At 36.3% G+C, this 15,961-nt stretch overlaps 8 protein-coding genes across 8 annotated transcripts; 4 read left to right on the top strand and 4 right to left on the bottom strand.

The window, feature by feature from the left end:
* Nucleotides 1-519: 519 nt before the first annotated feature.
* On the bottom strand, nt 520-1,639 carry VCUG_01476 (glycoprotease/Kae1 family metallohydrolase; the record flags this gene model as incomplete). Its single annotated transcript, XM_008076305.1, has 1 exon — nt 520-1,639. The coding sequence occupies one exon, from the start codon at nt 1,637-1,639 to the stop codon at nt 647-649; it is 993 nt and encodes a 330-aa protein (XP_008074496.1). The 3' UTR covers nt 520-646.
* Nucleotides 1,640-2,167: 528 nt separating this feature from the next.
* On the top strand, nt 2,168-3,240 carry VCUG_01475 (uncharacterized protein; the record flags this gene model as incomplete). Its single annotated transcript, XM_008076304.1, has 1 exon — nt 2,168-3,240. The coding sequence occupies one exon, from the start codon at nt 2,168-2,170 to the stop codon at nt 3,083-3,085; it is 918 nt and encodes a 305-aa protein (XP_008074495.1). The 3' UTR covers nt 3,086-3,240.
* A 257-nt stretch (nt 3,241-3,497) lies between these two features.
* VCUG_01474 (uncharacterized protein) lies at nt 3,498-4,277 on the bottom strand (the record flags this gene model as incomplete). Its single annotated transcript, XM_008076303.1, has 1 exon — nt 3,498-4,277. The coding sequence occupies one exon, from the start codon at nt 4,275-4,277 to the stop codon at nt 3,498-3,500; it is 780 nt and encodes a 259-aa protein (XP_008074494.1).
* A 659-nt stretch (nt 4,278-4,936) lies between these two features.
* VCUG_01473 (uncharacterized protein) lies at nt 4,937-5,503 on the bottom strand (the record flags this gene model as incomplete). The annotated part of the gene is made up of 1 exon (XM_008076302.1): nt 4,937-5,503. Exon 1 carries the CDS (start codon nt 5,444-5,446, stop codon nt 4,937-4,939), a length of 510 nt encoding a protein of 169 aa, XP_008074493.1. The 5' UTR covers nt 5,447-5,503.
* Nucleotides 5,504-7,458: 1,955 nt separating this feature from the next.
* On the top strand, nt 7,459-10,362 carry VCUG_01472 (uncharacterized protein; the record flags this gene model as incomplete). Its single annotated transcript, XM_008076301.1, has 1 exon — nt 7,459-10,362. One exon carries the CDS (start codon nt 7,459-7,461, stop codon nt 10,360-10,362), a length of 2,904 nt encoding a protein of 967 aa, XP_008074492.1.
* A 764-nt stretch (nt 10,363-11,126) lies between these two features.
* Nucleotides 11,127-11,826, bottom strand: VCUG_01471 (uncharacterized protein; the record flags this gene model as incomplete). The annotated part of the gene is made up of 1 exon (XM_008076300.1): nt 11,127-11,826. One exon carries the CDS (start codon nt 11,824-11,826, stop codon nt 11,155-11,157), a length of 672 nt encoding a protein of 223 aa, XP_008074491.1. The 3' UTR covers nt 11,127-11,154.
* Nucleotides 11,827-12,790: 964 nt separating this feature from the next.
* Nucleotides 12,791-13,642, top strand: VCUG_01470 (uncharacterized protein; the record flags this gene model as incomplete). The annotated part of the gene is made up of 1 exon (XM_008076299.1): nt 12,791-13,642. The coding sequence occupies one exon, from the start codon at nt 12,791-12,793 to the stop codon at nt 13,640-13,642; it is 852 nt and encodes a 283-aa protein (XP_008074490.1).
* Nucleotides 13,643-14,444: 802 nt separating this feature from the next.
* Nucleotides 14,445-15,234, top strand: VCUG_01469 (uncharacterized protein; the record flags this gene model as incomplete). Its single annotated transcript, XM_008076298.1, has 1 exon — nt 14,445-15,234. The coding sequence occupies one exon, from the start codon at nt 14,445-14,447 to the stop codon at nt 15,219-15,221; it is 777 nt and encodes a 258-aa protein (XP_008074489.1). The 3' UTR covers nt 15,222-15,234.
* Nucleotides 15,235-15,961: the final 727 nt, after the last annotated feature.

Here is a 15,961-nt window from a genome sequence, read left to right as displayed (position 1 = left end):
GGATATTATATTGGTAAAACCGACCAGCAGGATCGGCACTTGATAAATGCTGTACCTCGGATGCCAACCGTATATCAGATAAAAAATTTAATCTGCCTGTTCATTGTCAGCCCAACTCCAGTACGAATTGACCGGCACCAAAAAAATAACAAAAATGTACAAGCAACAGTGTCATGTGCGTGAGAACGGGTGGAACTATGGGCATTTTCATTTAAATTTTGTTGCTCACTGTTTTTTACTAAAAATACATTTATTGATCCCATTGAGTTTTTGCGATCCTCTTCTCAGGTTCTGTTTAATGCATTATATTTTTAGAAAACTCTTAACAAGCCCAACACCAACATCGCTGTTTTATATCTCCTTGTTTCTGTGTTAAATTTGTTGTTGCAGGTATTTATATCACAATCTTCGAATATTCCTCAATAAAATATTCTTCTTTAAGAAGAATAATGAAGTGCTCTCCACCTCAAAAGTAGTACGACTGTTCTCATTTAATTTTAAGCAAATTGACTGTTTTTGGCTGTCTCAGGATGAAGCAGCATTCAACAACTCTTTTTGATAAAAATATGGCGGAGAGCACCTGAATGAACGCTAAAAATCTATCTTTTACATTAATTTAGCCATAACTCACCTGTTTAATAATACTTCATTCTTTCCACGTGACAGACACCGTATCAGTCCTAAAACGTTGCACAACATCGCACTGCTCTAGCGTAAAAATCTGATTGCTTTCGTGCATCAACATTCCTGTATGGGCTATCATAGCACCATTATCAACACAGTAATTGTCATCCATCGCGTAAAGCATCGCTCCCCGTTCCCTCGCCATGGCTTTCATCATCGCTTGCAGCCTTTCGTTGCATCCTACACCACCCACAATCATTATTTCATTTGAATTGGTAAGCGCCATAGCCCTTTCCGTAACCTCCACTAGCGCAGAAAAAATCGTTTCCTGTAGAGAATAACACAGCGCCTGCACAGTTTCTTCATTATTAAGGTCATACTTTGAGGAAATGTATGAAAGAATACCTGTTAAGGATACGTCCATTCCCTTCACAGTGTACGGCAGGTACAGATACTCGTGTGATGACTGCGCAAGCAACTCAATGTTTCTTCCAGGAGATGGATCGTTACATATTCTGGCAAGTCTTGCAAATCTATCCAGGCAGTTCCCAACGGCTATGTCTAAAGTCTCGCCAAATATTTTGTATTTTCCGGAAAATGCTATTACCTGCGTATTTCCTCCGCTAGCGTACAGAATGATAGGATTTTTGGCCTTGGTAATTTTTATTCCCATTTCGATGTGAGCTACACAGTGGTTTACCGGTACAATCGGCTTATCAAGATACAATGCCAATGTTCGTGCCACAATAGCGCCCACCTGCAAGGGACCCGCCATTCCCGGTCCTTTTGTGTAGGCTATGAGGTCCAGAGCGGACAACCTTATACCTGTGGCCTCGATACACTCCTCAAGAAGGGGCAATATGTTTCGTGCATGGTGCGCTGCGGTTTCGGACGGTATAAATCCTGTGCCTGCGGGCGTGAAGTGTGTTACCCGCTTGTTAAACACTATCTTATCATCCTTTATCAGCCCTATTCCAAGTTTGTTCGCACTGCTTTCGATCCCAAGAACGAGCATCATGGGTAAGGAAAATCAACCAACTTAGTGACACGCAAAGAACGCCATAAACGAAAAGAACCGTGTCCCTGTACGGCTTATTGGTGTTACAGCAAATTAGAAGAAAAATATTTGGTAGAAAAGTATGGCGGAGCGGTATGTGTACAGATGCGGAATGAACGTGCCATTTATCACAATACTCCAGTCTATATTTAAATACGAAGACTTGATTGCATTATACTACTTATGCTGAAACTTGCCAGTGGAGTGGCATGATATGGTAGTGAGGCAAAACTGAGGTAACAAATAAGCTAATTTATTTGGAGCATCCTATAAATAAAACCATAGCGTGATGAATAAAGGACCCTTTGATGTGGAAAACTGTCACTCGTTAAAACTGAGCATAGGAGTATGGTGTAAAGGTTTTAGTCCTTCAATGGCATGAAGTGCAAAGCGACAGTGAAGGTTTTTTCTTAGCACTTTTGCAGCAATTGTGAATTAAAAATAAAAAAGACATCAAAATTTTACAAAACTTGAAATTCTTACCCTATGCATTTCTTCGTTCAGATAGATAAAGGACAAAAACTGCTTTTCCACACCTCAAACAGTTCAACATATAGCAATGTTTATGCAATTGACACCAGCATGGCAATGGAAGATGTTTTTATCGATGCTGACAGTATATTATACGGATATTCGCATGGAACACTGTATAAAGTAACGGATAGCATCATTCCGCTTTACTACGACATACGCTTCATTTCGCTCAGCTCTCCAATTTTTTTAGTCGCGAACGATCACTTGGTATTGATGAAAAGCGATACAAATTTCCAAGTAATCAAACGTGTGCCCGCAACTATTAAGGGCCTCAAATCATGTTCTAATGACTATCTGTTCTGGGAGGATAGAAAAATGTATTTTGGCGATCGTGCAATCAACATCGACTTTACAATCAAGGAATTACAGCTCTTTAACGGTGTGGTATTCATTCTAAGTGCAGAGAACAAATTTTACACGTTAAAAGGCGATTTGCCGGAGGAGATCATCGATCTGGAAAGTCTTGTTGTTGTAGACATGTGTATAAACAAATACCTGCCGGTGATAGCCTTTTTGACCGATGACAGCATTTACATTTTGGATGTGGGAAACAAGAAAATAGTAAAGGTTATAGAATCGTACGGCGGGCAGAACATCATCTTCAAAAATAAGAGAGAGCTGTTTATAATTAGCGATAAGGTTATCGAATATCATTTGGGAAAAGATGTTGTTGGGGTGGTACTGGAAGGATCATCCGGATCGAAGTTCAGATGTTTCGAGTTGGATAGCGAAATTAAATTTTTTGAGAATGATACCTTTAGAGAGGAAGTGAGGACGAAGCTGATTGAAAATAAAATAGAAAGCAAAAGAATGATATTTGAGCTGATGAATGAGGTTGAGGAGCTCAGGAGAAAGATATCAAAAAGTTAGATGGCATGATAGAAGTACGTAGGTGTATAGCGCAATCTTTAATCAAACATTGCGAGGCTGGTAGTTTACGAAGTAATAGCATAACTGGACAACTCATTCGTGAACTACAATTCGAGTATGTGATGAAAACAGGGATTATGTGGTAAATAAACCGTTGTTGATGTTGTTTCCGATTATTCATGATGAAAAACGTACTTAATTGGTATACTAACAGCGATGCACAGGAGTTAAAAAATGCTACCTTCAACGATTAGCCCAGACCTTTCAACCTTGTTTAGGTGTGCCCTATGATGTGCTTAGCGTGTGGAAGTATGCTAAACAAAATTAATTTGATAAAATTTAGGTATGTTTTGTTCCAATGGTAGGTATTTTCTATCTTTAAAACAACTTTATGTTTAAATCGTGCCACCATCTACATATCAAAACTAACGTTGTACAATTCTTTATTGCCAAAGATGTAAAAAACATCCTCGTTACTTATTGCTTGGTCGATTCTATCCAATTGCTTGAATCTTTCTTTAAACTGATGGTTATAACCAATCCAATTAACAAGATTGTTTTCCACCGTGCTTGCAAGTATTTTTTGTCCTTTAAATTCATGATGCAAAGGCGCTATCCGGTCAGCACAATGACTCTTGGATACCTGTTCGTCAATAAAATACAAATGGTCGGTAGTAAGGACAACTCCATCGTGTAAATCCTTGATTCTCGTTTCTGAGCTGTATATTGGAACTCTATCGTTGTTCTGGTACGCGAAAACATTATAATCCACAGCAAAATACAGGCCATTGTTGTAGTCCAGTTGGGTGATATTTTTATTTTCGTAAAAATTATACGAGTACCTCATTCTCAAATCATAGAATTTTATTCCCAGACTCGTTAGGGCTGCTATGTTATTGTGTTGCATGTAGATATGGTGTTTTAAGCTGTCTCTGGGATAGCTGAAAACAATCTTCTTTGATTCTAAATCCCATACGCGCAAGCCCTGCTCTTCGTCGGAGGTCGTGAACAGTTCATCACCATCCGGATATATTACTACGTTTTTTTGTTCGATATCGAACTTAATGTGCTCGATTTTATTGTGCTTGATTATTGAGAGTAATCCGTTGGGTGAAGAAACTATTAACGTGGAATTCTTCGACAAATCGCTATCAAAATGAGCAACACCAGCCATTTTTTCTGCTTGGAACATCAAAGGGCATTTTTTCATTCGTTTAAAAAATGAGCAGCTCTAGCCATCATCATTTTTGTTGAATAAAATTTTGTATTAAAACGTGCTAGAGCGTTTATGATGACACGTTAGAGGCGAAAGTTTTCCAAATTCGTATTATTAAAAACAATCGATGCTTTATTATTTCCGTGGATGAAAATGTAGTGAATTGCTCGTTTACACAATCTGAATTCTAGACAACACATTTTATTGGCGAATGTTCTTTTGTTTGATCTAAAAGAATAATTTGAACACAAACTAAGCTTGTTTTTCTTCCCAACTCTGTGTATAATCAGTTGAATTAAAGGTGTTCACCATCATTTCTGATCTTCAAATTAAATTGTATCCCATGGAAAAGAGAAATGACGATGTGAATTTAAATTTGGAAGAGGCCTTGGATAAAAGAAGTAAGAGTTCGTTGTTTTTTTCTCTGCACACCACAGATGCTGATTTATGTAAAGCACGTATTGAGGAATTGGATTTCATTATCAAGAAACTTTCCGATAAAATAAAAATCCTACAGGAAAAAATCGACAAAATGAACGCAAAACTGCTATAAAAACTACAACGTAAAAATTAAAAATGACTTGAAAGCTATTCTTAAGTATAGAAGACCCTGTCTCACTTCAACAGAAACATATTTATTTTGACTGTAATGCCGTTAGTTTCGTCATTAATTGATTTTCTAGCGTCTCTTTCTTCTTTAATAAGAAGGAGTTTTCCTTGGTCCTGTTTTCCTTGTCCATTTTTTCTTCTCTCTTCTTCTGGTGAGGGAGCATTTTGTTAGCATCACTGAAAATGTTCCATCCCGGCTTAAGTAATTCTGCTTCGGCTTCAATAACAAGCTGTTCGTACTCTAGGTCCTTGATTAGTGTCCTTAAGTTGTCCCATATCCTGGGACTCAACAGCCTCTGGTTGTACATTTGTTGTATGATGTACTTCTTCGAGTAGTTATCCTCGCGTTGCTTGAGGTTTGCGATGGCTGCTTCCAGCAGCGTCTTCGTCCTGATAGTAATGTTTGCGTTTTCTTTCAGTCCGTAGTAAACGTCCAAATTTGAGCCGCTACTTCTGTACGTACCAACAGACTTTCTTCTAAGAATGGAAAATACAAGAATAAGAGACGAAAAAATTATAATGATCACAGGAAGCATCGAGGGGTTGAGAAAATTCTTTAATGAGTAAAAAAAAATTAATTAAAAAGATGACAAGGATTGATGATATTGGGTGTTTTATGCTGCATGTGTTTTTTGGAGCAATTAAAACCTAGAATCATGTGCAAATGCGATCTTCAGTGCTTCTGTGCAATGAACATACGCGATAATAATGTGACAGGCAGGTACAAAAATTTGGCATAAACTTAAATAAAGAAGGGTAGCAATTTTAGTTTTGTTTCAATTATTGAATGATTTGTAAAGACGAATTCTTATCAGCAATCATAAAATAGCGATTCGTGAATTAGAAAGGGACAAAGGATGTAAATTATACGAAATGCTTATCCGTTAATTACATACCGCGAACATGGAATAGAAATGAACAACTTAAGCGGTTAGCATGCTATTAAGATCTTTATCAATTGCAAAAATATTAATTTGAATGTCAACCGTAGAGTAAAAAGCTCCTTTAATAAAAAAGGACTAGCATAACCATTATTAATTTATGATGGGCTTCATGGTTTTTACAAGCCAGGATTTATATTCTTTACGCCTATTATGGTTTTATGAGAAAATCTTGTTTAATGTTGGTATGAGAGAATAATAATTTTATTACTTATAGCTGATTATCCAATATATAATTATTTGTATCGTTTTGAAAATGATAGCGCGAGGTACCTGTACCACTTTAAGATTCTCTGGCATGAATGAGCAGCTGCAAAACCAAAAGGTTTTGCGAACCACCACGAATTTGCTATTTTAACAAAAATGCAATTTTTGAAAAAGTAATAAATTGGTAATTTTACAAACGCCATGAACAACGCTGTAGAACGTATTGTAATAGCTCTCTGGACGTGAACATTTTTAGAAACTTACCAATAATCGGCTTAATATTATCTTATTGCTCAGACCTACGATGCTGTGAAGCATATCGGTTGCTATCACGAGTAAATTTGTCATAGGGTTCGGGTTCATGAGATGTTCTGTTCTGCATTTTGTTGGATAGGATGATCAAATCCGGCATCAGGTAAAATGCAAAAGATTTTTGGATGCGGTGGGGTTCCTATGCACGAAGATACATGCATAGTACGCGGAAGACCATGGCTTCAATAACAGAATTTAATAAATGAATTACCAGAGCAGAATATTAAAATTTGCACGCAATCAAATGAAATTTTCATAATTTGCACTTAACAGCCTTTTGGTTTGATGGCTGCCTGTCCATTTTCAATTAACAACAAAATTATCGCCAGTAAAAAGAACAGGCAATGTAAATTAAATTCAAATAGTGGTACATACAACTCTATCGTGTTAAATTATGCCTTGGTATACGTGATATCTGGGTAGATACCGTTTAGTTAATATCATGTGAGACGCATTATAGGTATACTCCAAGTACCAACTGCTAAGCATCAATAAGCAAGAATGGCCATATAAAAAAGAAGATTTGAAAGGGCTCGCGTATTCAATCTCCACTTTTTCACGTCGCGTTTATTCACTTAGTACTACAACATCAACCCACTAACTCGTTTATCCCATCAATTTTTAATCAATGCCATGTCAATTAATTCCTATGCCTTATAAAACCAACTATCTTTTTTCGGAAAATGATTAAATTAAACTAACGCGTAAAACAAGCACATTCAATCTAAATGCAGAAGGATCAAGCACCGTCTATAATTGACATATATCCGCCACAAACAGCATAGTAGTAAACGTGTTGTAATAATTGAAAAGTTGTATTCATTTCATCTTTGACATTGGCCTCCCTTTACCAAAATCTTTACTCTGTGCTATTAGAATGAAATAAACAAGGGCATCCCTGATGATCGTTAAGCCGTGTATATCTGTGCAAAGATATTTTTACTCTAGCGTAAGCTAACATGATTGCAGCCGCTTTCCGCCATGATCAATCGTAATTGAATTGATTACGATACACGTTTACGGTAAATGAGCATTGTACCAATAAGATTAATTGGCAGAGTAGAAATGTTGGTAATTTATTGAGACCGATGCTTCCAGACTTATACAGCTATGTTGAGACTGCCATTAAGTATATCCTGCTTTTTGAAACCGATTTCGGTCTGTTCTTCGATGATTATATGATTGTTGATGATCTGAATGATACGGGTTTGGCCAATTTCTTAGAAGTTCTTTCAAATAGACAGCCGTTTTACTCATTTTCAGATGGCACACAAAAAAGCATCTCAAAAAGACGATCGAGAGGTGAAATGGATGTCACTGGTCATAACTTGCACTATCTTAGTCGATATTTTGGAGTAAGACAGATAGAATACCAGTCCTATCACACCATAATCAATAAGAATAAGAATATCGAATATAAGATCATCTATGTACCGTTCAAACAACGGCTATTCAAAAAACTTATGAAGCTGTCAGAACAAATCTCTCCAAAATTTACAACCGATGAAATATGTTCAATTTTCAAGTATGTCTTTCCGCATCAAGATAAAATACGTTGGCTTACCTATGCGATATGTGTTTTTCTCCAACACGATTTACATTTAGTGTGCAGTCCCAAAGTGCTGTGTAAACAAAGTATGAAGCACATCAGCGACCCACACGTTAAAAATCTCGCATCATTCATCTTCGGTGACAATGATACCATGATCATGTTCCGTAAAGCTGTAAACACCAGTCTTGCGCTTACTTTAAGAGATAGTTGCAACAACGAGGCTCATGCATACGGAGATACAGTCCTCTCAGATCCTATCCACTTGAAAGTGGATCTGAAAAAACTATCGATAGGATTTTTGTTCCATCGGTTGTCCATGAATAGCTCATTTTTGGTAAGAAATATGGAACTACTGCAAAACAAGTTCCAAGATAACATGGCCAGATCATCGCTAAGCGTAGAAATTCACATAATCGGCAACATAGAAAATATACCAGAGAGCAACACACATCATGGTGATCAAACATTAGTGAACGAACTGAAATTTATCTTGGCATGTTCTTTTTTAAACCACGAAAGTATAAACGATGTTCTTTTGAAAATCGACAATTTAAAGCAAGAGATTAATCCTGAGATTTTTGATAGAATAAAAGCTGTAAAGAGTGTTGCGTGTAAATTCTGTTCTGTCGAGTTCATGAGGTCATTACCAAAGCATATTACCATTACAAGTGCTGATTTTATGCAGGCTGATATTGACAAATCTAGCAATATTCCAGACAATGTACTCGCAATATCATATTTAGAGTCAGTTTTTTACCAAAGTATTTCGTTGTCGAGCACTTCCAAAATTTGCAAGATATCGAAGTGCATATTTTATAACAATTCGTTCGTTTCGATCGATGAAACATGTGAAAACATCACAGTAAAAAACACAAGTACCACGGTGAAACTAAACGGTGCCTTCGGATCTACCGAAGTGCTCTTGGAAGGTTCACCATTTTCGTACCTGAAACTAAAAAATAAAGCTGAACATAACGGCAGACTGCTGGAAATTAGTGGTGCAAAAATGAAAGGAACGTTAGAAATTACAGCAGATATGCGAATAGTAGCGTTCATTCGTGTTTATCTTTCACCTGAATCAAAAGTAGTGTTTCATGAAGAATGTACGTACGTAACAATATCGGAGTCGTGTGGTTTGTTCGATTTGAGACGTTTTCTTGGCACAGAATTGCGCTTGAATGAGAATATGTTGGTAATGATTTCACCTATAGAACGTTCTACCCAGAAATTATCTTCGGTCACCCTCTGTGATGTCAGGTTCCATGGAATTGTAACACTTCCCAATCGCTATGAACGTGTTGAACTGAAGGGAGTTTTTATGGACAATTCTTCACTTATTATCTTAAACAATGCATGTAAAGAATTGGCACTCATTGAATTTAGCGGTACAATTGATATTAGGTCCGTGGATAGCTTTGATAGTATAAAAATACATGCTTCTATACATGCAAGAAACAACATCAAATTTAAAGGCATACCACGTGTTCGTTACCTGTGTTGGCACAATATTTGTAGTGATTTATGTATATTGCAATCATTAGCAGTGAAATTCCGCGACATCGAACATCTGCAATTTGTAAATGAATGTCCGCTCAGAGATTGTGGAGATATTGTGGGATACAGTGCAAGCACCGGATTGCGTTTTATACACACGAATAACTTTGAATGCCTCCCGCATCCATTGGTCAATTATACAGTGGATATGGGAACATCTGGTCATGTAGTGCCAAGTGTCGTTCCCGATTTTGTAGCGAATTTGATTCTTAAGAGAATCCTGCAAAATCCTGCTAACAAGAACATCAAGAAGATGGAAATACAATCGGTTGCGGTCACAAAGGAAAACTTTCAACTTTTCAAAACGTTGCCGAAGTTGCAGATTCTCAGAGTTTACGCAAAAGATTTTTCAACAGAAATTTTCCAAAATTTACCCGATAGTCTCAAACTCTTGGATATCTCCAACCCGTTCGTAGATGCGAATGGTTTCGGATCTAATCATATGAAAGACAACTGGATGCTTGCCGGTTCGCTCAAGAAGATAAAAATTTTGACCATTGATGCGAACGTGTTCTTCGGTTTGCACCTTGCTGGTTTTGCGCTGTCTAATATTGAGGTGCTCAAAATACGTTTTGTTTGGTTTTTAGCTGACAGCATCCTGCCAAGCATCAAAAAAGTTGAGCCTCGGGAATTGCTGATCGAACGCGAAGAAAACTTAATAGATCCAAGATGGGAACGTATAGAGGGCGTAGAACTCGGTAGGTTCATTGATTTACTTGCAAAACGTATAAACTTTCCCTCTCTTAAATATTTTGCGTTTGTTTCAAATAAAGAATTGGTGGTAATTGATCCTGCTACCCTTACCATTGTGAGCCGTCGGCCTGGAACAGAAATTCACCATTCAAGCCAAGTTATAACATATAAAGAGGATTTAAACTTTGAATAAACTTGCTTTTTCGGTTTGGTATTACCTGGCACAGACCATCATGCGCTTTCGGTCGTAAACTCCACTGTTATAGGGTATACACCCATTTAGAGGCATCTTATTTGAATAAATTTACCACACTACCTAAATATGATGCGGCCAGCAATTCAGATAATTGGTCTAGATAACAAGTTTCAAGAAATGGGTCGTTCCCAATATTTTTGTGAAATACACAATGTCATCTCAAATACTCTGCCACCAATGAAGTCCCCTGATGCAACCCCTGTATGACATTCAAAATAGATACATTAATATGAGGCAACGGTTTCTTCTTTTATGATGAACTTAACATGATATCTATCATTACTACTTATATCAAAGATTTTTTCGCATATATTTACGATTAGAAAGCACATTTGCACATAAAACTAAAACCAATGGTTTAGATAATATTTTGACGTATGAAATGGACTTAATAATTGGTTTGTATTATTTCCAGTCTTAGACCATCCAAACCTTGAGAAAGCTGTTCTTATTAATGAAGTATCACTTGATTAACCAACATATTTTATAACTAAAAACTCATCTATCTGGTTCACATAATACCTGCTCTTTTTCTCTGTTATAGAGGATCAAAGAACTTTTGCACCGTATTATTACATCTATTTTGAATACCACATGGCAGAAACTGCTAAACTTCCGCCGTCCGCAGCAAATCAGTATATGATAATGTTTAAGAACATACTTAGTACGCCTACCACAGTTTCAAACAGCTGTAAATTAATCCTTCTTTATTGTATATCCTCGTAACATTTACATGGCTCTTCTCCAATACAACGCAAAACCCGCGGTTTCGCTTTCTCTCTCTATCTCCAACACATCACCCTTCTTCGCACCTAAGTATTTTGCTACTGGGTCGGTTACTAGAATCTTTGGCATCTGCTCCTCCTTAATTTTCTTCTCTTCTAGTAACTTTTCTTTTTCCTCCAAGGTGATAATCCTGTGCTTAAATACCAAGCTATGTTTGGTAACATTGAAAAGTAGTTCTTTCTCCTTAAAAATTGTGATATTCACCGGACATTCAAGCGCAAATTTGCTCGCAGCAGGGCTTATTCCCTCTCGCAATACAACAATCAAATTTTTTATGTTTTGTTTTTCTATGTTTTCTACAAGGATTTTCACGTTCTTTAGAGACATCTTTTCTTCATCCGAAAAAAATACGAAAAGCATTTCCTTATCTTTCTGAACTATAATGCGCAGATTGGAAGTGTCCTTCACGCAACTTGGATATTTATTCACAAACTCGTCATAATCCTTCATTTGATATTCTTTTATTGGATATCCACGGTCAGAAAGCATTTCCAACATGGTTTTTCTTACCAGATATTGGTTGCGCAGACTTGTCATAGGGGTGAGAAATTTAAGTGGTTTAACTCCCATGGTTATGGCACAGCTCAAGCATTCAATAATCTGCGTGCAGACCATCTATCAATAATATTTATCAAAAGGAAGCACTACCTTTTCGTGAACACATCCTCGCTTTATCGGCATTCAATTGTTCGTTACACTCGAATCAGTTGGGAATAACTTTAACAGACTTTGAATGCAAAACTAAGTTATTATCTAACCAAATGTTCCCGTTCGAACTACTCCTAGTTCTCCTGTGCATACAGCATTACATGTGCTATGCAATCTTACGAGATACAATTCAATGATAAAGAAATGAAAACCAAAAAATGGCCATCAAAGATAAATTGTGGTACCTTTAGCACATTTTTTCCATGTATTTATTTCAAGTGCCATAGAAAGCCTGAAATGTTGGTCATTTTTTATGTAATTATTGATAGTATCCTGTATTGATTGATACCCGAAGATAATTGAGTATACCATGGTGCAAGTATATGAAATTGTTAACAATTCTGATACACATAGTGTGTTTTGAATGACGAAGTATGTTAGACGAATAAAAATTATGGACAAGCCGTTACTAACCCCGAACTGCTTAACTCAACAGTAAATGTTTGATACGCGTATTAACAGGTAATGCTATGGGTTGGCCTGCATAAACTGTTATTATGACACATGTTTATGAGAAGGAATTTTTTTCATCCCAACACTCACACAGGTTGAACAATTAACAAGCTATGTTCTGTAATCAGGTACTATGTCGATTGCTTGCCGTAGCAAGAAGCAATGAGCAAAAAAATCATTAAAAACTATTAATTTGTACATAAATGATTTATTTTGCCTCCAAGCATTTATAACTGATGTTGGTGCTCGATCCTGTTGTTAAACGTGTCGTGATTATAACCGTGTTATGGATCTAGCTGGACATTATTCTCGGTAAATAGATATGGTAACTGTGTATTGAAACAAATTATGATCGTTCTCAATACGAAAATGCTCATTTCTATTCAATTTTTTATTTTTATGTTGACTTTTATCCCCAATGATAAAAACTTTTCTAATAAATTTTTGGAGCAGATTCAGCTATTTGTTGTATGTTATTTACCAATTTCTGGTAAAATTGCTGTTTTGTAAAGAAGAGACACCTTGCTCAATTTTGCGAGTTACTGAAAGCGATAAATATTCGGCAATTAAGCGGGCATACAGAAAGCAATTGTTCCGCTACAAATCAACAATAGACAAAAATAATAGTGACATGACACGAAAGATACTCGAAGCTTACGAGGTCCTCAAAAGAAAGGAAAGTATTTATGTGGACGACAGCTATTTTGACGAGGACTTCTACAAAAGGACTGGAGAATGTCTTTCCAATCTGGAAGCGAACAGAATTATTGTTGATGAAAATAACATAAGAGAAATTTACGGCAGGTTCTGCAGGAAATACAAGCAACTCGTCCAATACTTGAAACGGAAAGAAATGGCAATACTGATGCCCAAAACACATTACGTCAAAACAGAATATAAAGTGGCAAAAAAGCCGAAAACTAAGAAAGAAAAAGCGTACAAATGCACGATATGTAAAAAGGAATACCAGCAAAAGACAAAATATGTTGAACATATGAATGGAAACAAACATAGGAACATGTGCAAGGAGATGGGATTAGAGGTAGACGTAGCTACTGAAGCACGTTCACAGATAAATAATGAACGCAAAAAAAGAAGGAAACCGAAGAAAGACCACGACGAAGAAGTTTCTAAAGTTGAAAAACGTGAGGTGAATAGCATGGCTGGTACGAGCACTTTTGTTGAGCCGCATCACTTTTTATTTTGCTCGTTTTGTGAAAAGAGATTCCCGAGCAGAAAGGAGTTAACCCAGCATCTCCAAAAACATTAAATATCGTTTATTTTGTTTTGTACACGGGTAATATTCATGTGCTTTTTCGCGTTGCTTGGTTGGTAACAAATTCTTTTCGAATGCTACAGGTCATGATTAGTCAAGGCACGGTCAATCATGTATATTCAGATTTGCAGTAGATATGTAAATCGAGAAACAACATTTAAAGTGACACATAAGGTCTTAAAACTTGTATACCTCTCATATCACATCCAAATACAAACGATACTTCCCACAAAAGTGTTAGTAAATCGACAACGCTATTTCTGTTAAAAAATGGAACCTATTATTCCTGATCCAAACATACCTGTACCTCTCGAAGTAGCGATTATACGCAATATGTTCGGTTTGTATGGAGCTGCTATGCTAAATAACACTATTAATACGTGTAATAATCATGCCAATGATATATTTTTGGTAGAAGAGTTCATTTTTTAGCAGAAAATTTTCCACGGCTATTTGGTGCAAATGGTTTTTTATAGGACTATTTTATGGTTATTGGTACTTGAAATGATGTTCATTCAACCATTTTCTTGGACCCAAGGAGAATGTAACAAATTCATTCTCATTGTCCTTTCTTTCCTTTACGGTATTCCTGCAAGATTAAAAGTCCTTTTTACTTAAATACTGTGTAACCGATCCTTACCACATACTAATAGCTTATATCTATCATTTTATACTCTTCATCCATTCACGTCATTTATTCTGGATCAAATAATTTAACTTGCCCATTCATCAAGTCCATGTTCACCTACTTAAAGGGGACAATTCTAAAATAATGAAAAATGCCGTGCCCTTTTCTATGCTTTTACCGATTCTTGTAGAATTGTTCAGAGATAACAACTCGTTTGCACACACCTCGCAGACATGTTTCAGTTTTAACGAGGTTAAGCGGTACTTTAATAACGAGCGACTTAATTTGGAGAAGGTTACATTTTACAACAACATGTACGATATAGCCTATTACCGGATAAAAGAGGAAGATGGCAAAGATAAAAATGAGAAGAGTGAATCAGAAAATAATTCGAATGTGCACCATGAAAGTACACGCGATTCTGCACAGAAATCACCTAAGGAGAGACTTATCGCAAACATACAAATTATACACAACTTTTACTACAAAAAATATACAAAATATGATGTATTAGAGCTGTACACCATTTATGTGTCTCCTGATTATCGTAATAGAGGATTTGCCAAGTCATTGATTTTTGAGAGCACTAGCAGGTTAATTAAGCGTTACAACCTTACAAAACCAATTTTTGCGCTTCATTTAAATCCTAATGATCCCATGATGCACATTTCTTTTTCATTTTATGTCAATTTGGGCTTTCTTGATGTGGCATACGTTAAAGAAGGACCTGATGAGTTGCAATTTAATATGGAAAATATTGACACAAAATGGGATCAGATCCAAAATAAGCCGGTCACGGGTCACTATCTGGCCATGTTTTGTTTCAATGAGCTAGGGAACGGGATAAAGGGTGATTTCAGAGAGCTAGGGGAAAAGATTCGAGGTATGCTGTTAGAGTTCATAAAAAATAATGAACCTATAAAAGAAAATGACAATATTAAATGAAGCTCGTTTGATTAAATATCTAGTTATTAATAATGTGTTCACATCGGATAAGGGTTTTAATTGTTCAGCACTACCATAGTGCCAGCCTTGAGATATAGTAATGAAGCTCTTTAATATCTCTAAATACATGCTATATTATTTACTTGAACCAACGAATGTTCAATTATACTGCGTATTCAACGTGTTTAAAAACCAAGAAAACGTTAACACACCAGGAGAATTATATTTGGTAAATATTAAGTAATGTGTGTGGTATTAATTAATGTCTACACCTTAGGCAACAAAAATAATTTTGCAATCAGATAATCGAGTATTACTTGGTCCAAGAGAATCAAGCTAAATGGTGCCCATTCAATGATTAAAAACAATGTAACCATGATGATTTGGAAGACATTAAAAATGAGTGCTTCAATGTATCGCTATATTCTTAGTTTATAACTAGATGAAGCAAAAATATGGTGTTATACCAATCTGTCTAGTGAAGTATTATCCATAAAACTTGTACCATGGCAGTTTAGTCCTATAGGTTAATTTTATAGATGCGAAATTGTGTAAACACGTCAATTAGAGAGAAAGGATAACAAATAAAGGTAATAGCGATTAAATACTGTATACAAACGGATTCCTCTTCATTAACCATATATTTAATTACTAGTACTGCATATTTTACCTAACATGTATCAAATATGTTTCTCTGGCGCACTCTCATCTGCCGTAGCTTGCACAGCCTCTAGTTCACG

The sequence above is a fragment of the Vavraia culicis genome, assembly GCF_000192795.1.
Source record: "Vavraia culicis subsp. floridensis unplaced genomic scaffold supercont1.23, whole genome shotgun sequence".
Classification (NCBI taxonomy): Eukaryota; Fungi; Microsporidia; family Pleistophoridae; genus Vavraia; species Vavraia culicis.
Note: the sequence above shows the minus strand (reverse complement) of the source record. Positions and strands in the feature narration are given on the sequence as shown.